Genomic DNA, 27,427 nt, shown 5'->3' on the forward strand with positions numbered 1-27,427 from the left:
GTTAGAATGGGCTAGGATGCAGTGATATGCTTTGATTGGACATGTTAATTAAGTGAACCAAAGGGGGGTTTTGGTTGCTGGATTTCAATACTTTGATCGCTGGACCTTGGTAGTTGGCCTCAGGAGGAGGAAGTGGCCAAACAAGGAAACAGACCTTGGGCAGTAGCTTTCAGAATGTAATATAACAGTTGTTGTGGTGTTTTGTTCTTGTTTTTAGCAAAGCAGAGGGAATGGGGAAAAAGGCAAAGCCTGCCAGAGCCATGCTTGCCATGTTCAGGCTGGACAGAGTCCTTTCAAAGTAGACTTGGGACAAACAGGAAAATTCAAGGAAAGCAGATCTCAGTTGCCTCCAAGGAACAGAGGTATGTGGTGAGAGTGGGCTAGAAATGAAAATTTTCATAAGAAAAGGGAAAAGAGCCTTGGGAAAGGGTTTATGGAGGCTTACGAGGTTCATAAGGGGCCCTTGGTTCTTGTAAAGATCCAAAACCATAATTATCCTGGACCTTAGCATGTTTGGAGTTCCATGCCAGAGATAAACAGTTAAAGCAATTGTGCTGAAAGATCTTGTGTTGCTTGGTTTCCTGTTGGCTTACCCAGATCTAGGGTCATCTGGGAAGAGGGAATCTCAACTGGGAAAATTCTTCCATCAGATTGCTTGTAGACAAGTCTGTGGGGAGCATTTTCTTGGTTGTTAATCAATGTAACGGGGTCCAGGTCACTGTGTTGGGCAGTCTAGGCGCATCTAGGCAGATGGGCCTGTGCTGTGTAAGAAAGCTAGCAAGTAATGCGTGTTTTTAAAAAATTATTTTATTTTATGCATATAGATGTTTTTGCCTGCATGTATGGACAAACGTCACTTGTATGGTTAGTCCCCACAGAGGCCAGAAGAGGGAGCTACAGCTCCTGGAACTAGGGTTACAAGTTGTTGTGAGGGGCCATGTGGGTGCTGGGATTTAAACTTGGATCCTCTGGAAGAGCAGCCAGTGCTCTTAACCACTGACACATCTCTTCAGTCCTGATAAATGTCAATTTAAAGACTTAATTTTCCAGAGGAGTTTACTTATGCATCACACTGTAACTTGGGGTTGCCTTAATAAGCAGAATGGCCAAGAATGGAAAAACTGACTTGAATTTAAAAACATGGGTATTTTTAAAAAGTGGACTTGGGCTTGGCATTTATCAGCACAACAGACTGTATTTCTTGAAACATTGAGTGAAGATAAATCTCCTCCCCTTGGTTACACTTGTCACGTGCTTTGTAACAAAGACAACATATCCTTGGGAGACGTAACACCAGAGCCTACTCATGGCCTGCCAAAGTACAGAAGCCCCAAAGTCTAACTTGGTGAACCACTGAGTTTTATTGGGGGGAATAGAAACAACTCAGAGACAGCTAGGTCAACAAGGCTCGCCCCAGCATAGGGGAAGGCTCAAAAAAAGCCAGGAGTCTTCTTTGCAGCTTGGATTGTCTAAAAGGGACTCTAGACTGTTACTGATTACTCTGGCAGGGAGAAACTCAGTAAATCTGTCTGATTCCGGGACTTCTGGAGACTGTTTTGAGTCATTTACCTTCCTGATTAAGGAGCTTCCTGGAGGATGGAATGCTCCATTCTTGGAGGGAGATGGAGTTAGAAGAAAACAATGAAGTTGCATGGGTAGGGAGGTGAGGGTGAATCTAGGATAAGTTATGGAAAAGGGGGTAAGTGTGATCAAAATACATTATGTGAAATTCTCAAAGAATAAAAACATATTTTAAAAAAGAAATACAAAAAAGGCCTTGAATTGTTTGCTTACTGGTTGCATCTCATTAAAAGCACTAATTATTACTGAATATAAATTATATTTTCTAAAGGCTTAAGCTACTTTGGGACAATCTTAGGCTTTACTCTAGTCAAGTTCCTGTTGTAGATTACCCAGCATGCTTAGTGGCCAGGGTACTATGGAGGGTCTCTACCCACTCACTTGTTGCTTGTATTCTAGTTTGGGGAGAGGGCAAATGATGTCTAGAGGATGTTTCTACTGAAAAAGTCAACTGCAATTCTGTTTCTTTTAACACATTGTTTTCATTTTTCAAGTAAAACCTCTAAGGCAAAGGTAAGGTATAATTGAGTCATATGAAACACTTAATAAATTACCCTGAGGTCCTGGAGAGATGGCCTAGTGGACAAGAGCACTTACTGCTTTTGCAGAGGACTTGGGTTCAGTTCCCAGCACCCACACAGTGCCTCACAGCCACATGAAAGTCCAGTTCCAGGGACTAAGACATTGTCTTCTGACCTCCAGGAACACTGTGCACACGTGCTGTGCATACACACATGCAGTCAAACATTCATATGCATAGAATTAAAATAAATAAACCATTTGAAAACTGAGATCACCTTGACAGCATATCCAGAGCAGAGTGCCATCCTTTTGCATCTAGTTAATTTGGCGAGTTCATTGGACACCCATTCCCTGGCCTATTAAATAGCTCAAAAGTAACTACCCCATCACTTGATGAATAGGTAACAAGCGTCTCATTTAGCTGTGTTTCCTAACAAAGGGTAAGTACCACAAACATAATACCTCAAAAGTATTTAAGAATAATTTTCAGTAATAATAAATGGTGACATACATAATTGGGCTCAGTGGGCAGGAGAGAAAATTAATTTTAAACTTTCCATTGATCTATGCAGAGTCGCTAAGACAAATACGTATATTGGCTTATGTCTATGTATTGTCTAGTGACCTTTAAAAAAATAAAAAGGCTGTTAAGGCTGCATACTGAGACATGCTAAAGTTTCAGAGACACCTGGGATGGGCTCCAAACCCCCGGAATTGTATCCAAAGGCTACTTTTATCCAGAGGAAGCCGTGAACATCTGGGATCTGAGAACATTCTTGTCCTGGGAGGGAAGGCTTTTGTAAGCTTATGGGGCTTTCCACCCTGACAGACTGCCAGCCTTGCAGCCAAGAGGCCTCCAAGAGTAGTCAACGTGTGGCCTTAAGTTATCAAAGGCTTATTGTGAAATAAAACCCTAAGCAGGAGGTCACCATTTCAACGGTGACTCATACCTTGGGGGATGGAGATCTTCCCAAGTAGAAGTACTGAGGATTACATCACAACGCTTAGGTTGAAGGTCCAGATATGGTCCCCTCGACAGGTCAGGAAAAGCAGTTTTGAGGGGCAATCCCACTAACTTCCCTAGTCCTGGAAGGGCGTGTCAAATGACAATGACAAATCAGAAGATCTAAGTGTGTGTGTGTGTGTGTGTGTGTGTGTGTGTGTGAGATATGTAGCGGCAGCGGCGGGCGGGAGGGGGCCTGTTTCTCTGGTTTCCTTTGAGGGAGGCAACCTCAGTTCTGGGCCACCTCTCTGCCCTAAGCATGACCTGCCTCAGACCCATCTCTGTTCATATTCTTTCTCCGTGCTCTGGGCTGCCATCCAATTTGCTCCCATCCCCTGGCAAGTCCTTCTAGGGACTAGGGAGGCTTGGCAGGGAGCAGGGGGGAGGAGGGTTGTCCAGGCAAGCTAGATCACCAAGATCACTGAAGCTAGATGCCTGGCTAGAGGAGGGAGGACCCTGGACACAGCCGCGGTGGGCGCGCCCTGCCAAGGAGGGCGGAGGGCGGAGCAGGAGAAGGAGGGAGGAGGGAGGGAGTGTGAGCGTGTGAGACACAAGAAAAGCTTGCGCGCCACCGCCCTCCTCGGGAGAGAGGCTGGAGTGAGGCTGAGCGGAGAACCGCATTTCAATGAGGACTAGCTCCGGCGCATCCGTGCATTAGCGGCCGCAGCCCAGACACTCGTGCTTCGCAGCCCAGCCGCGCCCAGCCCGACGAGGACAGCACCAACAGCTAGCCACAGACAACCCAGCGGCCACCCGCGACCGGTGCGTGCTTTGCCTGGGCTGGGGAAGGAGCGGGCAGGCCCGTCGGTGCCATCTGACCGCAGCCCTGGGTGCCCTGGCCAGGGTGGACCCCTCTGGGCTGCAGCCGCCCCGCCCGCTGTTCCTCGAAAGGCGGCTGGCTTGGGGCTGGCTAGTTTGGCCGTGCTGGGAGGCGTTGTGTGTCCGTGGCTCCAGGGCTGCTGGCTCCTGCCTCTTTTGTCTGGTGCCACCGGCTTTAAATAGAGAGTCTGGCGGGCTAGGCCCGCCAGGCTTTCCATTGCCTTGTTGTTGGAGATGGAGAACCAGGGCGGAGTAGCTGGGAGAGGCTCTTGTCATTGTCAGGACTGGCTGTGGAACAGGGACCAAGTGGTCTAAGAAGGAGTGGTTGGGCCTGGCCTCTTATTGTGTGTATGCTTTCCCAAGTGCCCAGGAGGATGGCATGTGCCTGGCGATGGGGACTGCAGTCTGCATGGTCTCAAGTTCCTCTGGGGACAGCCAGGCAGCCTCGTGTACACGAATTAGTACCTGCAGTGCTAAAAGCATGCAGGGAGGAAAAGACATTTTTCTCCTAGGGGGAGCGCACACGCTGCGCCGCATTGCCCCACAAAAGAGGCTGCTTTTGAAAACCAGGTTTGCAGAGGCATCACCGCTGGATTTGGCAAGGAAATCCTTGAGGGTGAGAGAAGCAGCAAGAAGGGTTCATTCAAACGGGATCCCTCTCGGACTGCACCTGTGAATGTGTGCCCAGGTTACTGTGCACACGCGCTAAGCTGCCACACTGCAGGGTGTTACACACACACACACACACACACACACACACACACACAACGTGTCATGTCTGTTCCTAAATATATCGCCTTTCAATAGGAAAAGAAAGTAGGGCAGCGTTTCAGGTATGGAATGTTGTATGAATGCAGGTTAGGAGGGATTTCAAGTGAGGTCATATGTAAGAAAATTTGAACGATGCTCACATCCCATGATGTGGCTTGGGGTGGTGCACATACTCAGGAGGTGCACGCGGGTATCTTTTATTCCATGCCTTGCTATCCACCTGACTCCTAATCTGACTGCTGAAATATGCCTTGGGGTTTCCAGATGTGCTAGCTAGGGTTTATGCTAGATTGTGTGTGTGTGTGTGTGTGTGTGTGTGTGTGTGTGTGTGTGTGTGTGTGTGTGTTTAAATTGCTGAAATTGGAGCTCATTCACAGAGAAAGATGAATATAGATATTCCTCAGAACGGTGAGAAATCCCACAAAGAGCAATACCGCTTTTCTGGCTTTGTAATATTTATAGAAAAATGCCTGGTAAGAGACAGTCCATCTTCTTCCCCACCCATGGTTTGTGGTCTCTGTGGCTGAGGGCTCTGAGAACATCCTCGGTGCCATTACACTTGTATCCTGAGACTTGTAGCCACCCATGATCTGTGAATGCCAGCCAAGTGCCTTCCAGCTTCCTCGGCAGGAAGCGTGAACCTGTGGAAGCCCAGAGAATTTTCTTCTAGAGTTCTTACTTCACACGGATGACTAAGACTCTGAAAGCTGAGCCAGTGGAGGCGAGGAGAGAGCACCTGTTTTCATACCGCTCACGCTCACCGGAAGACTAACGTGGGTCTCCTGAGCTTTGCCTTTTCAGCTGGTAAAAGCTGTGGCCTTGACAGCTACTTCACTGTGAGCATAGTTCTTCTTTGTGGGCCCCATCGGGGCCGCTGATGGGAAGTGGGAGATGTCATGCCTACCCTGCATGAACCCGCGACTTAAATACAAACACTTTCTTCTCTGTTTCGAGTAGATCTTTCTCACTTGGTGTGCGTGCTTGTTCCTAAAAGCATTTCCAGTTCAAACAGCTGCCAAGACGTCTTGGCTTTTGCCAACTGTGAACCACTGAAGGCCTTTGGAACTTGATATTTCACTTGTCACTCGTCGCAGAACTGTGCCACTCTTTGCGAGGTCCCTGTTTATTTCCTTTTTTGGCTTATATCAGCTTGGGAGGAAGCCCCCAGGAAAGGAAAAATGGCCCATGCCTTTAAAATGGAAACAAACGCAATCAAAAGTCACCGTGGCCTCCAGCACTGATGTTCTGAAGAGCTTAGCGAGGGGATGAGTGGATGTACGGTGTCGGTCTTCTTCAGCCCCTTCCTCACTCAACCCATGCACAGAATCTTGGTTCTGTTATGCAGCTAATGCCTACAGGACTGGTCCAAGTGGTGACTGTTTTGAAGTTATTTACTTAAAAAAAATCAGCAAAACCACTTCACAGCTGGCATAACTTTTGTAAAGATGAAAAACTTTACAAACTGCATGAGGGGCAGTTTTTCTGTTTGAAGGGAAGATACTCTGAACGGAAACAGAGTTTTAATCGTGGAGTGCTCCCCCTTGTGCTCCCAGATCACTGTGCTCTCTCTTTTGCTCCCAGATCACCTGTGCTCGCTTTGTGCTCCCCCTTGTGCTCTCAGGCCTCTTAGTGGACTTAACAAAAGAAAAAAGGTGTCCAGCACAAAGTCTAGACAGGTGTGACAGCTTCAAAACTCATGTTTCCCATAGAATCAGGACCTAGTGTCACAGGGCTGGGGCCAAGAGCACCAACTTTGGAATGATGATAAATCCAACTTGAAATTCCAACTCCCTCAAGTGTAACTTAGAGACTCTGGATAAGTCCATTTCTCCAGACCTCGCTTTGATGATACTAACTGACTTGTTGGAGTTATGTGAGTTTCAGAAGATGTTTTTTATTTGTGTCTTTTTTTTCTCACATTGTACAGCCTATCCCAGAATCCTTGGGTCACTGTATTCCGGACTTCAATATTGTTTTCTTTTGCTTGGTTTATGTCTGGACTGTACAATCTCTAGCTATGGTTTGTGTATGCATTTTCTTATTACAAATGTTAGTTAATTGCTAACTAGTTAGAGTTTTTTTGAGATAGGGTCACAGGTAGCCCAGAATGACCTTAAACTTGCTATTTGTAGCTGAGGGTGGCTCCTCATGCCCAGTTACACACGTTTTAAATTAAACTGACTTATTCAACTGAACAGTAAACTTCTACCGACTCTGAGTGGCTCAGGGGTCAGTTTGCTGAGGCGCAGGGGAAGTCATAACAGTAAGTGATAGTTTTGTTGAGTTCACACCAGTGACTTGGAACGTCCCAGGAAGCTTGGTTCTTCTGTCAAATCTCTATCTCACTTATATTCTATTTGAGTTTGCCTGGCATCTTATCATTAAAAACGTGTCCTCTTGACTGAGGCTTTTCCACTCTCCAGATCGTAGGGTTGAAACAGTGGCCTTCCTTCAGGAACGCCAAGTCTTTTTCAGTTAACTCCTAGCAAGAATGAATTTGTTCAGTAAGAAGCTTGCTGGCAGCAGGGCCCCATAGAAAGCAGAATGGAGCCTGTGGCAGTACAGGTCTTTTTTTTTGCCCAGAAGCTCATCATACGGCAATCAGGTGCCTCTCTCTCTTGCAGGAGCAGGTAGAATGTAGCTCTGTTTCCACTAGTTATCTCTGTGCCAGGGTCAGGAAGAGAAGGCATGGTTTATTTAATAAATCAATACTCATCACGCGCCACCTTTCTATGTATGGGTAGTTAATATGAAGAATGAAGTAGGTTGTGTCTTACTCCTGCGTGTAACGGAGTCTGACAGGTGCCATTCAAGTGGATTTCTCAGTTATGTAATTGGTACTGGGTCAAGTGTGTTCAAGAGTCCGAGTGATGTCTTGACTTCCTTAAGCACAGAGACAGAGGGACCCGTAGGTGGACAGGAGCACAATGGTGACAAATAAGCACGTTGTTCTCTTCTTTTTCCCCTCTTCTACCTCTGTTCCCTTCCTCAGCTCTTCTCACCCCTCCTCTTCCTCTCCCCACCCTCTTTTTGTCATCTCCTCTTTTTATCCTGTTTTATTACTAAGCACAAGCAAAAGGTTGAGGTGAAGTCATTTTTTTTAGCATATGGGATACATGTTTGTGTTCAGAAAATTTCTTAAAAAGTGGATGGGATCTCTGGATTGGTTTAGTTTCCTCTCCACCTGGCGATAGAAGCAAACACTGATTAAAGCTCCTACAGTCTGACCACTAAATGCTACCCCCCCACCTTCTCACCTCCCCCCTCCCCGCACCCACCCCCAGTACATAAAAGCTCATTTTCGACCTGCTTGCAGGATTGACACACTACCTGGGCACAGCTCTTAGTGAGCCTTGTAGTCAGGCAAAACTGGGGTGTGGGCGTTGGGGCCGGGTACTTCTGGTTGAAATACCTCTCAACTCTATTATTTGGAGAAAATTAAGAGGAAATGTTCCAGGCCTCAGTTTCTCTACCTATAAATAGGGAGGGTAACACCTTGAGAGGATGTGACTGCAGCCTGAGGGATGGTAGGCAGGCAACAGTGAGATCTGTGTATACCCAAACTGAGGTTGAGTAATGCGCCGGTTAACCACTGAGATCTGCTTTTTCCATTCTTTGCTTCTCCTCCTCCCCCTCTTGCTCTCCCACTCAGCAACCCAAATACATCACCAGTCACTGCAGTGTTTCCATCCAGCTGCTCTCAGAGCCTCTCAACCCACGATCTTCAGGTAACCAGGTCTGTGTCTCTTTGTAGGGCTCGTAGGTTCCACACGGAAGCCAGTCATGTCGTTCGGCAGAGATATGGAGTTGGAGCATTTTGATGAGCGGGACAAGGCGCAGAGGTACAGCAGGGGGTCCCGTGTGAACGGCCTGCCCAGCCCCACACACAGCGCCCACTGCAGCTTCTACCGTACCCGCACGCTGCAGACGCTCAGCTCTGAGAAGAAAGCCAAGAAGGTTCGATTCTACAGAAATGGTGACCGCTACTTCAAAGGGATTGTGTACGCCATCTCCCCAGACCGCTTCAGATCCTTCGAGGCCCTGCTGGCTGATTTGACCCGAACTCTCTCGGATAATGTGAATTTGCCCCAGGGGGTGAGAACCATCTACACCATCGATGGACTTAAGAAGATCTCCAGCCTGGATCAGCTGGTGGAAGGTGAGTCTTTGAGGACCTCTGGGGACCCTGCAGGCAACTAAGGCTACTGAGGGTCACTTGTCTTTTAGCCCATGTCTAGGGGCCTCTACTGCTTAGCATGCTTAAATTTCCTGTTCTGGTATTCAGCCAGGTAGCCCCAAATAATGACAGGCAGAAGGAAAAAGTGTTAAATCCCAGAGCATTCTGTATGCTTGCTCAAACCCATGTCCTGTTTATCTTAAAAACTCACTTAAATTTTATTTATTTTTTTAATTCACTTTATATCCTGGCCATAGCCCCATGCCTCCTCTCCTCCCAGTCCTATCCTCCCTCCCTCTCCTCACTCTCTCCTCCCCTATTACTCAGAAAAGGGGAGCACCGCCTCCCATCCACCTCAGCTCATCAAGTCACATTAGGACTGTTCGAGTCGTCTTCCCTACAGGGGGAAGTGATCAAAAAGTTGGCATCAGCCATATTAGAGATAGCCCCTACTCCCCTTACTAAAGGACCCCCATGAAGCCGGAGCTGCCCATTGGCTACATCTGTGTAAGGGGCCTAAGCCCACTTTTGTGTCTTTGGTTGCTCAGGGCTGTTTTTCTAGGCACCAACTGAGCTTTTGGATCATGCTGTTCAAAAGATCTTGAACTAAGGATATGAACTTTTAGAGTAGAGAGGGACCTAGGTATATAACTCATTCGTTTTTATCACTGGGGACCCAACACCAGAAAACTCAAATAGTATGTCTATGGTTGTACGCTAAGTTAGTGGTGACCAAAAATGGCATCTTCTGACAATGTTCCTCACTGGGTGCCTCTTGGGGAGGGCTATTGTCTTCCTGTGGCATTGGAGACCAGGAAGCAATTAGTCTGTTCATATTATTTTAAAATCCAGTCTATGCTAACAGATAATCTGTTGTGGACATTTAATGTGAAAATAGGACAGTTTCATTCCAGGGACACGGCTTGATATTGTGCATATGATACATTGGCCTCTTCTTGTTTGTGTTTGCCTTGGCCCGCCATTATTTGAATGCAGCATGAAGTCTTTCACTGCCGCAGAAATCATAACTGACTTTAATGACTTTGGGCATGCTAACAGGATCTGAGGACCCCTAAACTTCCTTTGGGGAAGTCTTTCTGAGCTTGAGTTTCGAAGGCAAGGATGAAGACGGTGTCATAGTCATCAGACCAAATGCGGCCCAGTGTCACTCTCAATTCGTTGTTCTTCTCGTAGGATTTGGCCAGGCTCCACTGTCCAGCTGTGCCCTGGGCTTTTATAGGTAGCAGGGAGCAACCAAGCCATCCAGCTCAATTGGAGTCCAGGCTTGCAGTTGCATGGCTGCATCCAGGCAGAACCTCCCTGTCTTCCTCCTCTGTGGCTGGCTGGGTCTTGTATGTGATTTCCCCCCGGCAGTCCCCTGGTCCCTTGGCAGGAGTGCCAGTCCAGGCACAGTATGACTGGACTCTAGCCGGTTGTAGGGCAGCCTGAGCTGTGTGTGTTTACTTTTCGGGAATTCACATCTCTTTGGTGGCTTGTCGCCCTGCCAAGACGCCTGTAGCCTTGGCTTTTTTCCTTCTATTCAGAAGTTGGTACTTCCAGCAAATTAAAGGGGAAGAGTGACATGAAGTCTCTCGGTGTCAACTTTGAGCTTTGTGCCATGTCCTTTGCACGACCTTGGTAAATACAAGGGAAAGTAAAAACATTTGGTGGAGTTTTCCAAGGCAAGTTCAGATGACTCAGGTATCTGACCAGTCACCAAGACATCCTGTGTGGGTTAATGGCGTTGTAGAAAACCGTGCTCAGATCTCAGCACGTGCTCAGATAGCTCTGAGTTGATGTGTCATTCGACCCTCGAGTCACGTGTGTGGCTTCTTGAAGACAGAGCTGCTTCTGTTTTTTTTTCCACTCAAAATTGATCTGGACTCACCATTCCCACTGATCAAAGAATGACGTGGGAAGTGGCTGAGGACCATACTGCCTTCCTAGCAATGACGTGGCTGGTCACCACCATCCCTCCTCATTCTTCTCTTTATTTTACCATAATACAATGCCTGCTGCATCATGATTGGTGCCTGTTCTGGTTTCTTTTCTCTGTTGCTGTGATGAAACACTGACCAAAAGTTACTTGGAAAAGGAAAAGGCTTGTTTGTTTTACAGATTACTGCCCATCACCAAGAAAAGCCAGGGCAGGAACAGAGACCACATAGGCGCTCTGCTTACTGGTTTGCCTTCTATGCCTTTCTCAGCTACCTTTTCTTGCATAGGCTAGCCTAAGGATGTACCTCCCATAATGGAATGGGTCCTCCAACATAAAATATTAATCAATAAAATGCCCCCAAAGCATATCCACAGACCAGTCGGATAGAGGCAATTCCTCAATTGAGATTTCTTTTTCTCAGGTATGAATAGATTTGTGTCAATTTGACAAAAAAAATGAACCATGGCAGTTACTAATTACTGACAATTGTTATATTGAAATTCTAAGTATTTAATTGTTTGGTTATCTTTGGTTTGAGAAAAATCATGTTTGAAATATACGTAGGTGCCCACTATTCAGCATGACCACTTAATGATGGCCAACCCTCTCTTTCTTTGTAAATGTGTCTTTTTCACATGGAAACAATTCCTGTAACAGTGCCTAGAATATGATATTTGGAATGAAATCTTTCTAAGAGCAAATCCTGAATCTTAACACTCACTAGAGGTATGACTCTTGGCAGATCAAATTCTCTGGATTTGTCTCATTTTTAAAGTTGGTATAATAACATGTGCCCCATACTATTGGGGTTGTCACTCATGAAATAGCTTGAGCTGTGGAAATGCTTTAAATATACTATTCTTACTTCTGCATTTGTTTTCAGGATTCCCTAAGGCCACTGGTAACTACTGGTTATGTTTTACGATGAGCATAGAATTAACCATTTTATGTTGTTTCATTTGTAACTAAGCTGCTGAAACAAACTATCAGTGATGGTATTTTATCAACACACTTATAGTTATTTGTAAATACAACCTGAATGTTATTTTCATTTGCTTGCTTCTTCAGTTGTACACGGCATTCCTTAAGGATATCTACATGTTGGTAACCCATTTAATCATAAGTTATATAAATATTGTCACTGTCATTTGTTGAATAGTTTCTCATATGAGCCGGGCACTACTCATTCATACTGAATATTATTACCCCGATGATTTGACACATTTCTCTGAATTATCAACACTGTTTGGCTCTGAAAAGCAAAAACTCCCTTGTTTCTCAAGATTCAGCTTAAAAGCCATCTCATCTATACATCATTTCCTTGTTTCCTGTGAGAACTCACAGCTCCATCTTTTGGGACCCATTCACTGCCATTGTACATAGCCTATAACTCCTCATTTTCTCGGTCTAACATACGCATGTTTCTTCCTTTAGTTTTATGGCATGTGGCCAGGAAGGTGTCCTGCTGACCTCTGCATCTCCAAGACCTGACTTGGTAAAAGCTTTGTTCCGTTAATGATTTGATAGCTCAGCAACTGGATGCCTTAGTTCAGCATTCTATTGGCATGAAGAGACACCATGACCATGGCAACTCGTATAAAGGAAAACTTTTAATTGGGTGGGATTGGCTTACAGTTTAGAGGTTTCTTCCATTGTCATGGTGGGAGTTGTAGCAGCATGCAGGCAGACACGGTGCAGAAGGAGGAGCCAAGAGTTCTACATCTGGGTAGGCAGGCAGCAGAAAGAGAGAGTGACACCAGGCTTTACTTGAGCTTCTGAAACCCCAAAACCTGCCCCCCAGTGACACACTTTCTTCACCAAGACAACTACTCCAACAAAGCCACATCTTTTAATAGTACCCACATCACTCCCCATGAGCCCATGGGGGTCATGTTCATTCAAACTACCACACAAACCGCACAATTGGCCAGTTTAGTCCCAGGCCATGCTTTATAAAGGAGCACGTTTCTTCTGATGTCCAGCAAAGTGTACAGAACCATAGGTCATCGGTCACCTCTGGCTCCAGTTGTGTAAAGTGCGAAGCAAATTTAATTTTCCCAGCAGTCTAACCAGACTGTGAGATGCCCATCATGGCCATTGCTTCCTGCTTTGAGGACCTATTCGTGAAACACTCACAAGATGATTTCTAAAACAAAATCCATCTGCCAATTTGGGAATTTGAGAGCATTCTGAGAGCTACTAGAGGTAGCTTTGTCCTGTGAGGGAACAACAGATATTCTGTTGGAAAGATCTCACCACCTTAGTAAGATGACCTGACCTAAATCTTCTAGATGCTTCCTTGGTTAGCCAGGGACTAGAGGAAATACCGGCTGATGGATTTAAATAATGGTGATGAACTGATAAGTTTCAAGGAAAGAGTCTACCCCAATTGTGGAGCTTTGAACCTCCAGAAATGAGGGCCTTGGTGGTGGTAGCAATATGCTGTGGCAGATTTCTCTGATTAGCTTAAATCCCTGCAACCAAATTAAGCAAAAAACTCCAGCAGTTTCAGAAAAGATAGAACTTGGAAAAAACCAATTTTAAATGTGAACTATGCTGGAAACAGCATGCCCTCAAAAACAAAAGAACAGATGGGAGATTTAATTTTTAATTGGCATTTTCCATCACAGATTAATATGTAATCAATGAAAAGAATTTCCATGTAAATGAGATAATATTAAGATAAATTAGAATTACCCATAGTCTGATGGACAAAATGGCCCTCAGCCATGTTTTGGTGCATTTTCTTTGCCTTTTCCTTTAATAAGGATTCTACTTTGTATAATTTGGTTACTTGCTCATTACTTTGGTCCTTTTTTTTGTAGGGCTGGGTATAGAACACTGGGTCTTCTATATAGTAGGCAGTACTGGTCCTCTCAGAGTATAACCAGCCTAATGCTGTAGATGTTTTATTTTTGAGATTTTTCACAAATAATGTTATAGGATTTTAATTTTTTTATGTATTATAATTTATTCAGATTGCGTCTCAGTTGCTATCCCCTCACTCATATCTTCCTGTTCTTACCCTTCCTTCCTCTTCCACCCTATTCCCCTCTCCTAGACTTCTGACAGGAGGGAACCTCCTCCCCCACCATATAACCATAGCCTATTAGGTTTCATCCAGATAGCCTGCCTTCCTTCCTCTGTGTGCCTGTTGGGCCTCCCCACCAAGATGAAGTGAACAAATTGAGGGCACCAGAGTTCATGTCAGAGGCGGTCTCCACTTTCCTCACAATTGTGGAGAATGAGCTGTCCATTTGCTATATCTGTAAAAGTGGTCTAGATTTACTGCATGAATTATCCTTGGTTGATACAAGAGTTTGTGCAACGCCCCACTGCCCTGTCTAGATCTGCTCGCCTTCATGGTCACCTCGTGGGGCTTCTGATCCCTCTGGGTCTTTTCACCCCCCCATTATTCCATACCACTCTCAGAGCTCCACTCAGAGTCCAGCAGTGAGTCCCAGCATCTGTCCCCATCTCCTGCTGGGTGGAGTCTCTCAGAGGACATCTATGTTGGCCTGATATCCACTTATAAGTGAGTATATACCATGCATGTCTTTCTGAATATAGGTTACTTCACTCAGGATGATCTTCTCTAGTTCCATCCATTTGCCTGCAAATTTCAAATTTTCCTTGATTTTGATAGCTGAATATTATTCCATTGTGTAAATGTACCACAGTTTCTTTATCCATTCTTCAGTTGACGGACATCTAGGTTGTTTTCAGATTCTGGCTATTACGAATAAGGCTGCTATGAGCATAGTTGAGCAAATGTCCTTGTTGTGTGGTGGAGCATCTTTTGGATATGTGCCCAGGAGTGGTATAGCTGGGTCTTGAGGTAGAACTATTCCCAGTTTTCTGAGACAGCACCAGATTGATTTCCAAAGTGTTGTACAAGTTTGTACTCCCATCAACAATGGAAGGGTGTTCCCCTTTCTCCACATCCTCTCTAGCATGTGCTGTCACTTGAATTTTTGAACTTAGCCATTCTGGTAGGTGTAAAATGGAATCTCAGAGTCATTTTGATTTGAATTTCCCTGATAACTAAGGACCTTGAGCATTTCTTTAGATTTTTCTTAGCCATTCGATGTTCCTCTGTTGAAAATTCTCTATTTAGCTCTGGATCAAGTAGGCTTCATCTCAGCCACGCAGGGGTCATTCAATATATGGGAATCCATCAATGTAATCCACCATATAAACAAACTGAAAGAAAAAAACACATCCTCATTTCCTTAGATGCCAAAAAAGCATTTGACAAAATCCAACACTCATTCATGTTTAAAGCCTCAGAGAGATCAGGGATACAAGGCACATACACAAATATAATAAAGGCTATATACATGAAGCCAATAACCAACGTCAAAATAAATGGAGAGAAACTCAAATAAATTCTACTGAAATAAGGGACTAGATAAGGCTGCCCACTCTCTCCATAGCTCTTCAATATAGTACTTGAAGTCCTATCTAGAGCAATAAGACAACAAAAGGCGATCAAAGGGGATCCACAAAGGAAATGAGGAAGTCTAAGTATCACTATTCACAGATGATACAAGCTATTGTTGTCTTGGCTGCAGACAATTATGATGGCTGAACTGACTGAGCATGTGTTCAACCTCAGAGCCCTCTTGAGTGTGTAAGTCCTTGTGACTTGCGCAATGATCCTGAAAGGGAAAAATTGCACAGCAGGAAATGGTAGTGATAGGATTTGAATCCAGTAAGGTAGGCACTAAGATGCATTATGATGTGAATCTAGTTCCTACAAAAGGCGCCTTTGTGCTTGTTTCAATATATTCATTGTCTTCTGATATACTTGCAAGGCAGATATTCTAGTATAAATTTATCTAAAAACTACTTATTCCTATCCTTGGTAGTGAATCTCAATGAAATATTTTTATTCTACTGTTTCTTAAAAAAAAAACCCGACAAATGCTTCTGTTTTTGTTCTTACAAATGCTCTTATTATTCACTTAATTATAAAATTGTAACTGCTGATCCCAGAAACACAGTCATCTTTAAAAATGTTTATTTTACATGTATGAGTGTTTTGCCTGCACATATGTATGTGCACTATGCGTGTGGTGCCTGCAGAGGCCAGACGAGGGTGTTGGATGGCCTGGAACCGGAGTTAGAGACTGTTGTGAGACACCGTGTGCGTCCTGGGAACTGAACCTGGGTCCTCTGGAAGAGCATCAAGTGCTCTTAACCCCTGAGCTAACTTTACAGCTCCCAAAGTCATCTTTTCATTTTTCTCTTAACACTTCCCCCAATAAAGCAATTGCTGATGGAATATTTTGATGTTTAACATTGTTTTAGCTTTTAAAAAATATACCTTTTTCTTGCTGTGTGCCGGTCTACATTTTTTTTTTTTGAGTTTCCAGCTCATTCTTTTTCTAATTCATAATACTCACAATTAGCATGCAGCTGCATTTAGTGTTTAAATAGCTGGAAATTCATTGATATTTGCTTTTTGCCTATTACAGTTTTGCTTAGCCCATTAAAATGCAAAAGGTTGCTTCATCCTCATTGGGCCCATATTTCTCACTTCACATTCTAATTCATGTGAACATCAGTTTATGATATCAGCTTTCCATTTACCCTCCCAGTATGACAATGTTGGAGTTTTAATTTAAATGCAGTGACGAGTCTGTTTGGATTGCAATTATTTTTTAAAGTTTGTTCTTTCTCACTTGGTCTCAGGCTAAAAATTCCAAGTAACTATGACAAATGCAGGCTTTATTTATAAATGGTGTGGACACTTTCTGTTTTATTATTAGCTTCTGATCATTATGCATAAGTGTGCTCGAGGCAAACTGATAGATAGAGAAGCGCTGAGCTCAAATTATATAACAGGTGAGTGTGTGGTGGTGCAAACAAATGCATATGAGTCTGTATCTGTGTGTATATTTGCACACACGTGTGTGTGCACAAATGTTCTGAAGAGTGTATTGAAGGTGACATTTCAAAGGATTTGCTTTCAAAATGGTCTTGGCATGTTTTCACAAGTCATGGTGCCCACTAAGGAGGGCAGCTCTGCTCTGGCAGTGGCTCACCTGGAGTATGGCCTCCTCCAGGTTTGAGCCATTTCTGTTCTACTTTAAGGATACAGTTGTGGATAAATTGGAGTACCATATCCACATCCTTCCAACTTTTGGGAGAGGTAGCAGGATCCTAGCCTATGACTGGCTGGCTCCTCCCCTGCACTCACAGCTGTACGGCAGGTGTGAGAGGCCAGCGTCTTTCCGTCTCAGGATTCAAATGACACAGACACTGAGTCCCTGGATATCAATAAGTCAGAGTGTATGAGACAGGCTGTTAGAATGGATGGCATCTGCCTCCCCCTCAGCTCCCACTTGTGTCTTGGCCTCTCTTTTTGGAAGTTGCCTGACTCTGTAGCTCTAGGAAGGCCTCTGTCCAATCAACTGTATCTGTATCCCACCCCACAGTTAAGCGATTTCTCTTCTGTCCTGACTTCTGCTTGCCTGTCTCCCAGGATGGGTTTCTTCCTGTCTTGGAGGAACTTTGTCACTTCTGGCGACTCACTTACTTTCCTTGGGGCTCTCTCTGACAAAACTTTAAAATTTAATTTCTGTAAAGTTCTAAAACAGGCATTCCATAAAAGTTTCCAGAGGCAATAAGTATAGTAGTTGCAGCTTTTTTTCTTTTTTCTTTTTCTTTTAGTTCTTTCTTAGTGTTAGCAAACATTTTGCAATCTACATGTAATCAACCCAGAATGGTAACTTTAAATGCATCCAGTTCTGCACCTTGCTTTTCATATACCATTATTACCTTGGAGACCCTTGCCTATCAGTAACATTTAGAACAAGTATGTCCTTTTTATGTACTCCACAGTCTCCCTCATACGGATAAACCTTAACTCACTTAACCAGCCTTCTCTTGGTGAGGTTTGGCGATGTGTACAGCATCTTACAATTTTTCCGTGAGCACACTTGGAATATATGTTGCCATTGATGCTGGGGGTGATTTTTAGAATGAATACACTGAAAATTATTGGAGTAGAACACTACGGGAGAATTCCTATCCAGCAGGGTAGCTTCAGTGCACTCTGACCACTTCAAGGGGACAATGTTATTAAATGTCTTGCCGCTTGCCAATCTATCAAAAAATACTTCTATCCTGTTATGGTTTTAATTTCTATCACTTCATGTGTTTAAGGGGCATTTATACTTTTCCCATGCTTTTTGTTTTGCAACTTTAATCATTTTTTCTGCCACATTGGCACCATCTTTACCGACACAGGATTTATTTAAGTATTAACCCTTTGTTTTAATGAGTGGTCTTTTTCTATATTCATCTTAACTTAGTGACTTTGTTGATTGTGTGTTCTTTCATGCAAATTTATGCAAAATTTATATACGCCGGTCTTTCAATCTATGGATTTATTTTCATTCCTCCTGGGTGCTGTATGCTGTGTGCTCTGAAGTCAAGAAGTCATTTCTCCTCATTTTCTTATATTTTTATTAAAGCATTTTAATTGAGAGAATATTGATGTAATCCATGAATTGAGGATTAGATTTTACTTTTAGAATCAAATCTTTGTGTAAATTGCAGATATTTCATGTAGAAAGTAACTTGGTCTCACAGAAGTATCACAAGATGGCTGCCTTGGCCTCCCTTAACCGGCTTCCATAATGGAAGGTGTGCATCCTCACGCAGTAGGCAGAGCAGCATGACGCAGCATCTGAGGCCCATCCATTTTCCCACAGAGGTTGGGACAACCAGACACTGCATTTAGCTGCCATGTCTCTATTACCTCTGCCAAGAGCTGACAGTTCTTGGGAGTCTTGAATACTCCTCCATTAGCTTGCAGGAGGCCCGTATTGGTTGGTCCGATGGTTGCCTTTTGGTATTGAGTGTTTGGTGTAGGGATACCACAGAAGTAACTCTACATCCTGCTGAGGGTGTTATTTCAGAGAAAAGTTCTGACACATGTCTTACCCAGAGCCAGCAACTTAAGGCGAATCTTTATTCTAAAGTCACTGTGCTCCTCTTGGCAGTAAGTATGTAGGAGGGCCTTTGCGTCCTTGTAGACATAGCGTCTCTCCTTGACCATCTGGAATTTGTCAGTAGATCTGTCATGATTATTGCCGAGGCATCCCATTTACGAATTTCTATTTCCCTCTTTATCTGCCACTCTTTAGACATGCTGCCCTCCCTCCATTTCCTGCCTCTGAATCATATTCTGTAATTTTACCGTCTCTCATTATTTCAAGGCCACTATTAAACAATGACCTGGCTCCGTAAGCCAGACCTCCCCTCTGCACTCTAACGGCTGGGATGCAGTCAGCTGAAATGAGCACTTAGTCTCTTCAGACTCAGAGGTGTAAATGTGAAATCCTCTTTGCCACCCTCCAGAACTTGCTTCCGTTCTCTTACCACAGATCTGTACTGAGTGGTGTCACCACCTGCTAGGTTACTAATTTGTGAACTCCCAAAAGTCCTATGTTGAAACTTAACCACTGACACAATGGTGTCAAGAGATGAAAACTTTGGTGACTGGGTCATAAGGACGGACTCACAAATAGAACCACTTGCTTGCTAAAGGAGTGCTAGAAGAACTACCTTGTCCATTCTCTCCCGTGACGACACAGAGGGATGGTGCCATCTGCAAAGAAAGGGCCCCATGGCTCCAGCAGAATTTCCATATGAGGCTGCCTACTTTCTAGAACCTCCAGAATGAAATGGCATCTGCGAACAAGCTAGCCCATGGCTGATGTAGCAGCTTGAATGGAGTAAGATGCACCTAATTTAATATCACCTGCATCTTCTCCCCTCTCTTACCTTTTAAATCCGAGGTGACACCAAGCCTTATTAGTTCGGATGGAGACAGTTCTTCAATGTATTCTCTCCTTTCTTTTGATGTATACATTCTTCCAAGACTTCCATGCACTGAAGTAATAATCTCACCTGTTTTGGGGACCGAAAGAGAAATATATACTTCTACAGTAAACATTGTAGAAAAATTTGAACAACGGGGGGAAAAAAGCAAAATTGCCTCATCTCCCTACAACTTAACTCTCTACAAGTCCCCAAAAGCAACGTGGGGAGAAAAGGATTTATTTCAGTATACATCTTGTAGTCCGCCAAGGAGGGGGAAGTCAGGGCAGGAACTCAAGGAAGAAACCTGGAGGCATGAACTAAAACAGGCTATGAAGAAATCCCGTTGACTAGCTTTGTCCTATGGCTTGCTCAGTTTGCTTTCTAATAGAACCCAGGACCACCTGCCCAGCGGTGACAACACCCACGATGGGCTGAACCCTCTCACAGCAATCCTCAATCAGGAAATCCCCTTACAGACTGGCTTACAGGCAAATCTGATGGAGGTGTGCTCACATCCAAGGTTCTTCTTCCCAAATAACTGTAGCTTGTATCAAATTGACAAACAAACAAACAACAAAACTCTAAGAAGGACAGTTTCTCTTCTACCTTAGGCTCACACAGGTGTCCTCCTCACAGGCACATGTAGGTACATGGAATCATGGGTAATAACACAAATTCCTGAGTCAGACCAAATTACTGTTTGATTCTTGATTTCATCATTACATGTCATGTGACCTTGAACAATCTACCTAGGTAATTATGCCTCAGTGTGCCCCACAGTGAGAGGCATACTAATATTGGACTCATAGGCTGTGGTGAAGATTACAGGTGAAATGGCATGTCTGCTGTATGGCTGACTTCTTATTTTACATTGTCCTCTCCAGCCTACTGAATGGCTAAGAGTAAATCTGCCTCTAGTTACTTGTAGAAAGTGTCCATTTGAGACACTCTCATCTCTACTATCTGTTGGGAGTGGGTACTAGGGATTGAGCCCAGACCTGTGTGCTATGTGCATGCTAGAATTATGTTCTCTCACCAAGCAACACTTTCAGGCTTTCTAATTTGACCTCCATAGGAACTCAGTGACATTTCATTGAGCAAACCAATACCCTGAAATCTAAGGGACTGGTCAAAGGTCACATACTTACATAGTACAATCTTGAGCCCGAGTTTCCACATATCTCTTCCTACTGATAAGTTCATAATCCTTCAAACATTTAAAACACACCTTCACACCATCATATATGTATACGCATTTGTGTATAACACACACACGCACACACACACACACACACACACACACACTTAGATCCTGGGAAAATATACCTGGCATAAATCAGACTCTGCTAATGAAAGGGTTGGATAAATGTGTTTCTAGTTTTACACATTCTTATGGGGGATAAGTACATGTTTGAAAAATGTTTAAAACTATTAGCAAAATAAACGTTAGCACACATTCTGTGCTGGTTAGTTTTGTTTGTTTGTCTGTTGTCAACTTGATACAAGCTAGCATTATTTGAGAAAAGGGAACTTTAATTAAAAAAATGACACATCAAATGGCCTTTATCAAATCTGTGGGGGCATATTCTTGATTAATGATTGATATAAGAGAACCCAGCTCACTGTCAGCAGTACCACCCCTGGGCAGGTATTCCTGGGCTGTGTAAGGAAGCAGACTGATCGAACCATGGAGAACAACCCAGTGCACAGCACTTCTGTGGCCTCTGCTTTAGTTCCTGCCTGCAGGTTCCTGCCTTGAGTTTCTGCGCTCACTTCCCATCACGATATACTACAAGCTAGAAGCAAAACTAAACTCTCTCCCCACATGTTGTTTTTGGTCAGTGTTTTATCTCAGCAATATAAAGCAAACTTAGACACATATTCAACTCTCTTTTTATTTTTGCGACTCTGGCTGATCTATTTTTCCGTGGCTGCTTAATTCTGTGGCATTGCATGCTTGCCACATTTTAAATATTCATTTAAAAACATGAATTAAGAGAACAGAAAGCGGATTATGCTGGATGAGGCCTGGGCCACTCCACCTGTGCTCCTCAGCTTCTGCTAACGAAGCCTCTGTGTGGCGGTGGGAGGACTGTGATACAAGCTTTAACTCTGTGGTGTTTTGACCTCATCCTGTGAAACATGCTTTTAGAATCAGTTAGCTCATAGTTTGCTGCCTCTCGGCTCCTGTGCTGTGTTCTTGCGTATAATCTGTATATTTTCAGGCCAATGACTTCATTAGCATATTCTCAAGTCATATGCTAATAAACACTTTGTGATATTAGACTGCATTTGTGAAACTACAGCTTTTAGGCTAGTCATCCTCTTCATTTTCAGCAGCTTTGAACTGACTTCCTTTTGTGTGTGGGTCTGTCAGTATGATGTAGACAACAGAAAAGAAAGGTGATTATTCTTGCTAGCTTTTTATACTTTTATCTGGCTAAACAGAATCTTTATATTATATTCTCATCAAACTTATTTAAGAAGCTGTGTACAGATTCATTTTTAGATTTCATATGATCTCATGTACCAGATATTCATGCTTCTAATTTTAAAGTTTGCTGAAAATTTAAGTGCCCTTAAATATCAAAAGAAAATCTCCATTTTGAATTCCAGTTCTTTTTCCTCAGGAAGCTGATTTGTGTATATCAGCATTGCTATCAGCAGCTGATGGGAGGGAAATGCTTTGGTTTTTGTTTTTTCTTCTCAAGATGCCAGTCTCCATCAAAAGAAAGATACTAGAAATAAGAAATGGTGTTTTGTCTTTTTAAAATTCATTCTCAATCATTCTTCCATTGATTTGAATGTCATAGGCGATTCTTGCCTCTACGTAGAAAGGAGAAATGAAAGACATGAGTGTGGGGGAAGGAAATGGTTTCCCTAGGTGTAATTTGAAATTCCCTCTCTTCCTCAGGGGAGAGCTACGTCTGCGGCTCCATTGAGCCCTTTAAGAAATTAGAGTACACGAAGAATGTGAACCCCAACTGGTCCGTGAACGTCAAGACCACCTCAGCTTCCCGGGCAGTGTCTTCGCTGGCCACTGCCAAGGGGGGTCCTTCAGAGGTTCGGGAGAATAAAGATTTCATTCGGCCCAAGCTGGTCACCATCATCAGAAGTGGGGTGAAGCCACGGAAGGCTGTCAGGATCCTGCTGAACAAGAAAACGGCCCATTCCTTCGAGCAGGTTCTCACCGACATTACCGACGCGATCAAGCTGGACTCGGGTGTGGTGAAGCGCCTGTACACCCTGGATGGGAAGCAGGTAAGGGCGGAGCTTGAGGGACTGATTTTTATGGGCAAGAGCCAGAAAACTGGGGGAGGGGCTATACCTGGCATACAGTGGGGACCTCAAGCGCATGCTTCGTTGCTAGTTGAAGGGACTGGGTTACCTAGTTAACAAACATTTGTTGATCTGAGATTCGTTGAATGTTGATACCAGACAACACTATCTTAATAAAGAAAAACAAAGCAGAGGGGGGCTGTCTTTGAAGAGTAAATCATTTTCATTACTTTTATTATTTCAGTAGTTATTTTCTTAGCACAATAGTGCTGCTCTGACTTCTGTTTTCAAATTTGTCCTATGTCCTTTAAGGCCCGTTAGAACCTTAAAGATGACTAAGATGCTGAGAGGAACCTAGGCTGACAGGGTAAAATAGGAGGTGTTTGTTGAGCTAACCCACACTGTGTGCTTCTATGTCTCAGAAACATACATTAGTCAGGTTCGATCGAACTGTAGAGATTTTAAAATCTAGCTAAGGAATGGTATGTTTGCACTTGGACTACTTGAAGAAGATTTGCCAGCACACAGAAGGGGAACTACAGGGAAAAAAAATCCATGCTGATAATACGCATGGCATGCTTGCTACTCATGTGCAGTTTAACGGTGCCCTTTTGCTTACAACAGTCATTTTCAACATTATTACCTTTGCTGGAGATGTATGTTTTTGCACTATATTTTTATTAGTATTTAAGAATTTCATGCAGTGTATTTTGACCATATTCATCCCATCCTACTTCCCCTAACTCCTCCCAGATCCACCCCCACCTCTCACCCTTCTAACTTTGTGTCCTCTATTGTTTTTTATAATAACCCACTGAATCTGATTTGTGCTGCGCATGCGCATGCGCGCGCGCGCACGCGCGCGCACACACACACACACACACACACACACACACACACACACACACACGGGTATGGGATCATCCACCGGAGCATGGTCAACCTACCAGAGGCCTCTTACCCTTACACCATCTCACTTCCCCAGAAACTATCCTTGAAATAGTTTTTAATGCAGTTCTTTTGAACAACTTTTTATAAGTTGAAGGCGATTTGAAGGATTTGTATGCTTAGCTCGTCCTAAAATCTAAGCTGGGTTCATAATGAAGAGACTCGTTGTGTTAAGTAGGACTGTCATGAAAGTTCCTGAAGGCTAACACTGCCAAACTTCATGAATGAGAATAGATGCTAACAGTGTAAAGAGTGTCAGTCATGAGGGATCACTTCCCCAGGGATCCATTTAAATGTCCTAACTTATTAAAATTCATTAGGAACGCAGGAGCGTGCCAGTTGTCTGTGAGTATTGACCATGTTCTGCTTGGCTCATAAAACTTGCATGTAGATAAGGATCGGAGGGGTAATAATCTCTATCTTACAGACCTAAGGGGCCTGAATGTTATCTGTATGTCACTGGCCAGCAAGTGTACCACAGGCTTGTCAATTGTGGTGGCAACAAGGAGAAGAATGACACACTTGGACATTTAAGCACATCACAGGTTGACAACCATCCCATAGTCCTCCATTTTCCTGAGCTGATTTTTTTCAAGGTGGATGTTTACCTGTTTTCAGAAAAAAAAGTAAAAATTTAAGACAAAAAAAAAAAAAAAAAAAAAAAAGACCAAAAAATGCCAAACAAACAAACAAACAAACAAACGCCATGTACATGAAGCAGAATAGAGGACCGTGTGGGTGGAGGGAGGGGACCAACAATGGGTAGCCCAGGGGACACAGGTGGACAGCGTGGGAGGGGAACAAATGAGAACAAAATGATGAATAAACATAGGTAAGAATCTATAATGAAACCTCTTATTTTGTGTGTTAACTTAATTAATTCAAAAGCATTTGGAATTATTTATGAGTGTTCCTCCTCCCTTCCCCCTTTCTTCCTCCTCTTCTGCCTTTTCTCATTTAGAACTTGGGGTATTCAAAATTGCCCCTGAGTCAGGGGCCAGTGCTACAGTGAATACTTTCATCAACTAGTCATTTACTTTCTCCTAGATTTGATATAAAGTTCTCAAGGGTTTCTTCTTTTCTGAATTCGCCGAATGTCAATATTTTATAATGGCTAAGTTTGTTATGAATTAGTCAATGTGATTAATTTAGTATAATTGGAAGTAATCAAATGTTTAGTACCCAAAGACTGGGATTCAATTCTTGGTTTTGAACTGGATGATTTTGGAAAACATGTGCCTGAGCATCATTAAAACCACAATAAGACATGGCTATTATTATTGTTGTGCTGTAGAGCTCTTATGGTCTCAGCTGTGAAACTGTATGTGACAGAACTGTTGAAGTATGAGAATTATAATTGGTTAGAGAGATACAAGATTAATTTAATCAGTAGCCCTCTCGATTACAAATGACAAACAGGCAGAGAAAGAAATTAGGGGAACTACACCATTCACAATAGCCACAGATAATATAAAGTATCTTGGTGTAACTTTAGCCAAGCAAGTGAAAGACTTGTATGAAAAAAAAAAAAAAACAAAAAAACAAAACAAAAAAAACAAAAAAACAAAAAAAAAAAAAACTTCAAGTCTCTGAAGAAAGAAATTGAAGAAGATATCAGAAAATGGAGAGATCTCCCATGCTTGTGGATCAGGAGTATCTTACCACAAGCAATCTACAGATTCAATGGAATCCCTATCAAAATGCCCACGACATTCTTTACAGACCTTGAAATACCAATTCTCAACTTCATTTGGAAAAAACAAAAAAAAGCCTCAGAATAGCTAAAACAATCCTGTACAATAGAAGATCTTCTGGAGGATTCTCCATCCCTTATCTCAAGCTATTATAAGATTTTTTTTAAAGCTACCTATACAACAGAAACGAATTGTAAATTATTCTATATACTAAAAAAACCACAATTATCCCATATTCTTAAAAGTCCTGTAAGACAAGTGCCAGGAGACAGCAGTAATTTCACCAACATCCCCTCAGTACCAGTGTTTGAATCAGATGGCAAGAGATAATTGTCAGCAGGAGAGTATCCAGGCCTTCAGTGTGGAATGTGCTCCCACTGAAATCTAGCCTTGCGGGGAGGTGGCTGCTGTCTGATATGGGGACATACTGGATACTGAAGGTGCAGGGAATGGTGAACACACTGTGCAAGTGCCAACTCCGAAGAAGAGATCAGTGCACATCATGCCCATTGAGTCCATATGTGCGCTGCTAGGTGCTGCCTCTGTCCTTCTCCATGCCATACACGGAAGTGGAAGTTTCCGGTTTCTTTAAAAACTCAGTTGTGTCATGTGATGTTTTGCTGGAAGCTGTCTTGTGAGAGGGGAGGTGATGTTTGTTGAAAATGGACATGTAAGAGGGCAAATGATATTTAGAAAAATTATAAATAGAAGCCTACAGACAGTTAGATGACACGTTTGCATTGCTACACTGTGCAAGGCTTCAGGGGTCTTTGCTGGTCTTCACTTTCCAGAGAGAACAGTCCAGAGAACTTTTTGTGGTACTGTAGCTGATTTTGGCCACTTCCACTGACTCATGCCAATTTGGTGGAGCCTTGCTGTTTCTGCTGGATCTTGCTACCACTATGATTTGGTGCTGCTGTTTGGTGCTGGGTATTGGACTGGACTGCTGGTATCCTGACAACTCAGAGTGGAATTGACCCAAGGAACTACATCTAAACAGGCCCACAATCCCCTTTTCCTATTAACATTCTTGCTCCTCTTCCTCTGATTGGTGGATTAGAAGTGACATTGAAGTGTTTAAGAACCCTAGATAAAGTAGATTGTGAAACATCTAAGCCTACAATGCACAAATGAGTTTTCCTCATTCATCTTCTGAGAGTCTTCAGTGGGGATGAGTGGAAGTCAGTAAAACTCCCATGCTCTGAATTTAGATCCTCAACTATTGCCAGGTACAATTCCTCCAAGTGAGAAACCAACATGGAAGATGCCCAAAACAGAAGGACATTTTCAATGTGTGCAAGAAATGAAAGAGCAAGGAACTTGGAAGGTAGTTTTCAGCCCATGGGCCTACATATTTAGTGCCAAGGATCTTATATCTCACAGTCTTGCCTGCTGAGAATAGTGGATGGGAAAAACCAGTGAGAAGTAGGAGCTTCAAGTGGTTTTCTTATGGTGCAGCCTAGGAGGCTACTAGGCCAAAGAGGTGTCCCTACTTGTGGGGACTGGCATTGACTCCCCACCAACTGAGGCACACAAAACAGTACAAACACGTTTAAAAGTCCAGCGACCCAGTTAACAAGGGCTCTTTTGGACAGTGAAGTAAAAACTAAGGAGTTTCAACATTACATCAGATCTCTGTGTGGAAACCTGGTTCACTGTTTCATTTTTTCAGGCTGCTTGATGCTATGTCCTTGCCCTGGGACACGTGGAATTGGTTCCATAATTCTCATTTCATTTCTGGACTTGATGTCCTGTCCAGAGGATGGACAGGAGAAAATGGTCTTTTTTTGTGTGTGTGGCAGTATCGTGATTTTTTTTTTTTCTACAGCAAAAGTTCTTTTTCTGTTGTATTTGTA

The 27,427-nt window shown here is 43.3% G+C and overlaps 1 protein-coding gene across 6 annotated transcripts in view; it reads left to right on the top strand.

The window, feature by feature from the left end:
• The first annotated feature begins 3,628 nt into the window (after positions 1-3,628).
• Positions 3,629-27,427, top strand: part of Dclk1 (doublecortin like kinase 1) — a 274,218-nt gene continuing 250,419 nt past the window's right edge. For 4 of the 6 annotated variants that reach the window (XM_051157154.1, XM_051157152.1, XM_051157156.1 and 1 more), the window contains exons 1-3: positions 3,641-3,868; positions 8,451-8,855; positions 22,565-22,911. In XM_051157154.1, the coding sequence (XP_051013111.1) occupies positions 8,480-8,855; positions 22,565-22,911 (723 nt within the window). In that variant the 5' untranslated portion in view covers positions 3,641-3,868; positions 8,451-8,479. Of the gene's footprint in view, positions 3,869-8,348; positions 8,856-22,564; positions 22,912-27,427 lie in introns of all 6 variants that reach the window. The other 2 variants (XM_051157160.1, XM_051157153.1) reach the window with 2 other exon arrangements.

Source organism: Acomys russatus, chromosome 15, assembly GCF_903995435.1.
Source record: "Acomys russatus chromosome 15, mAcoRus1.1, whole genome shotgun sequence".
Lineage (NCBI taxonomy): Eukaryota > Metazoa > Chordata > Mammalia > Rodentia > Muridae > Acomys > Acomys russatus.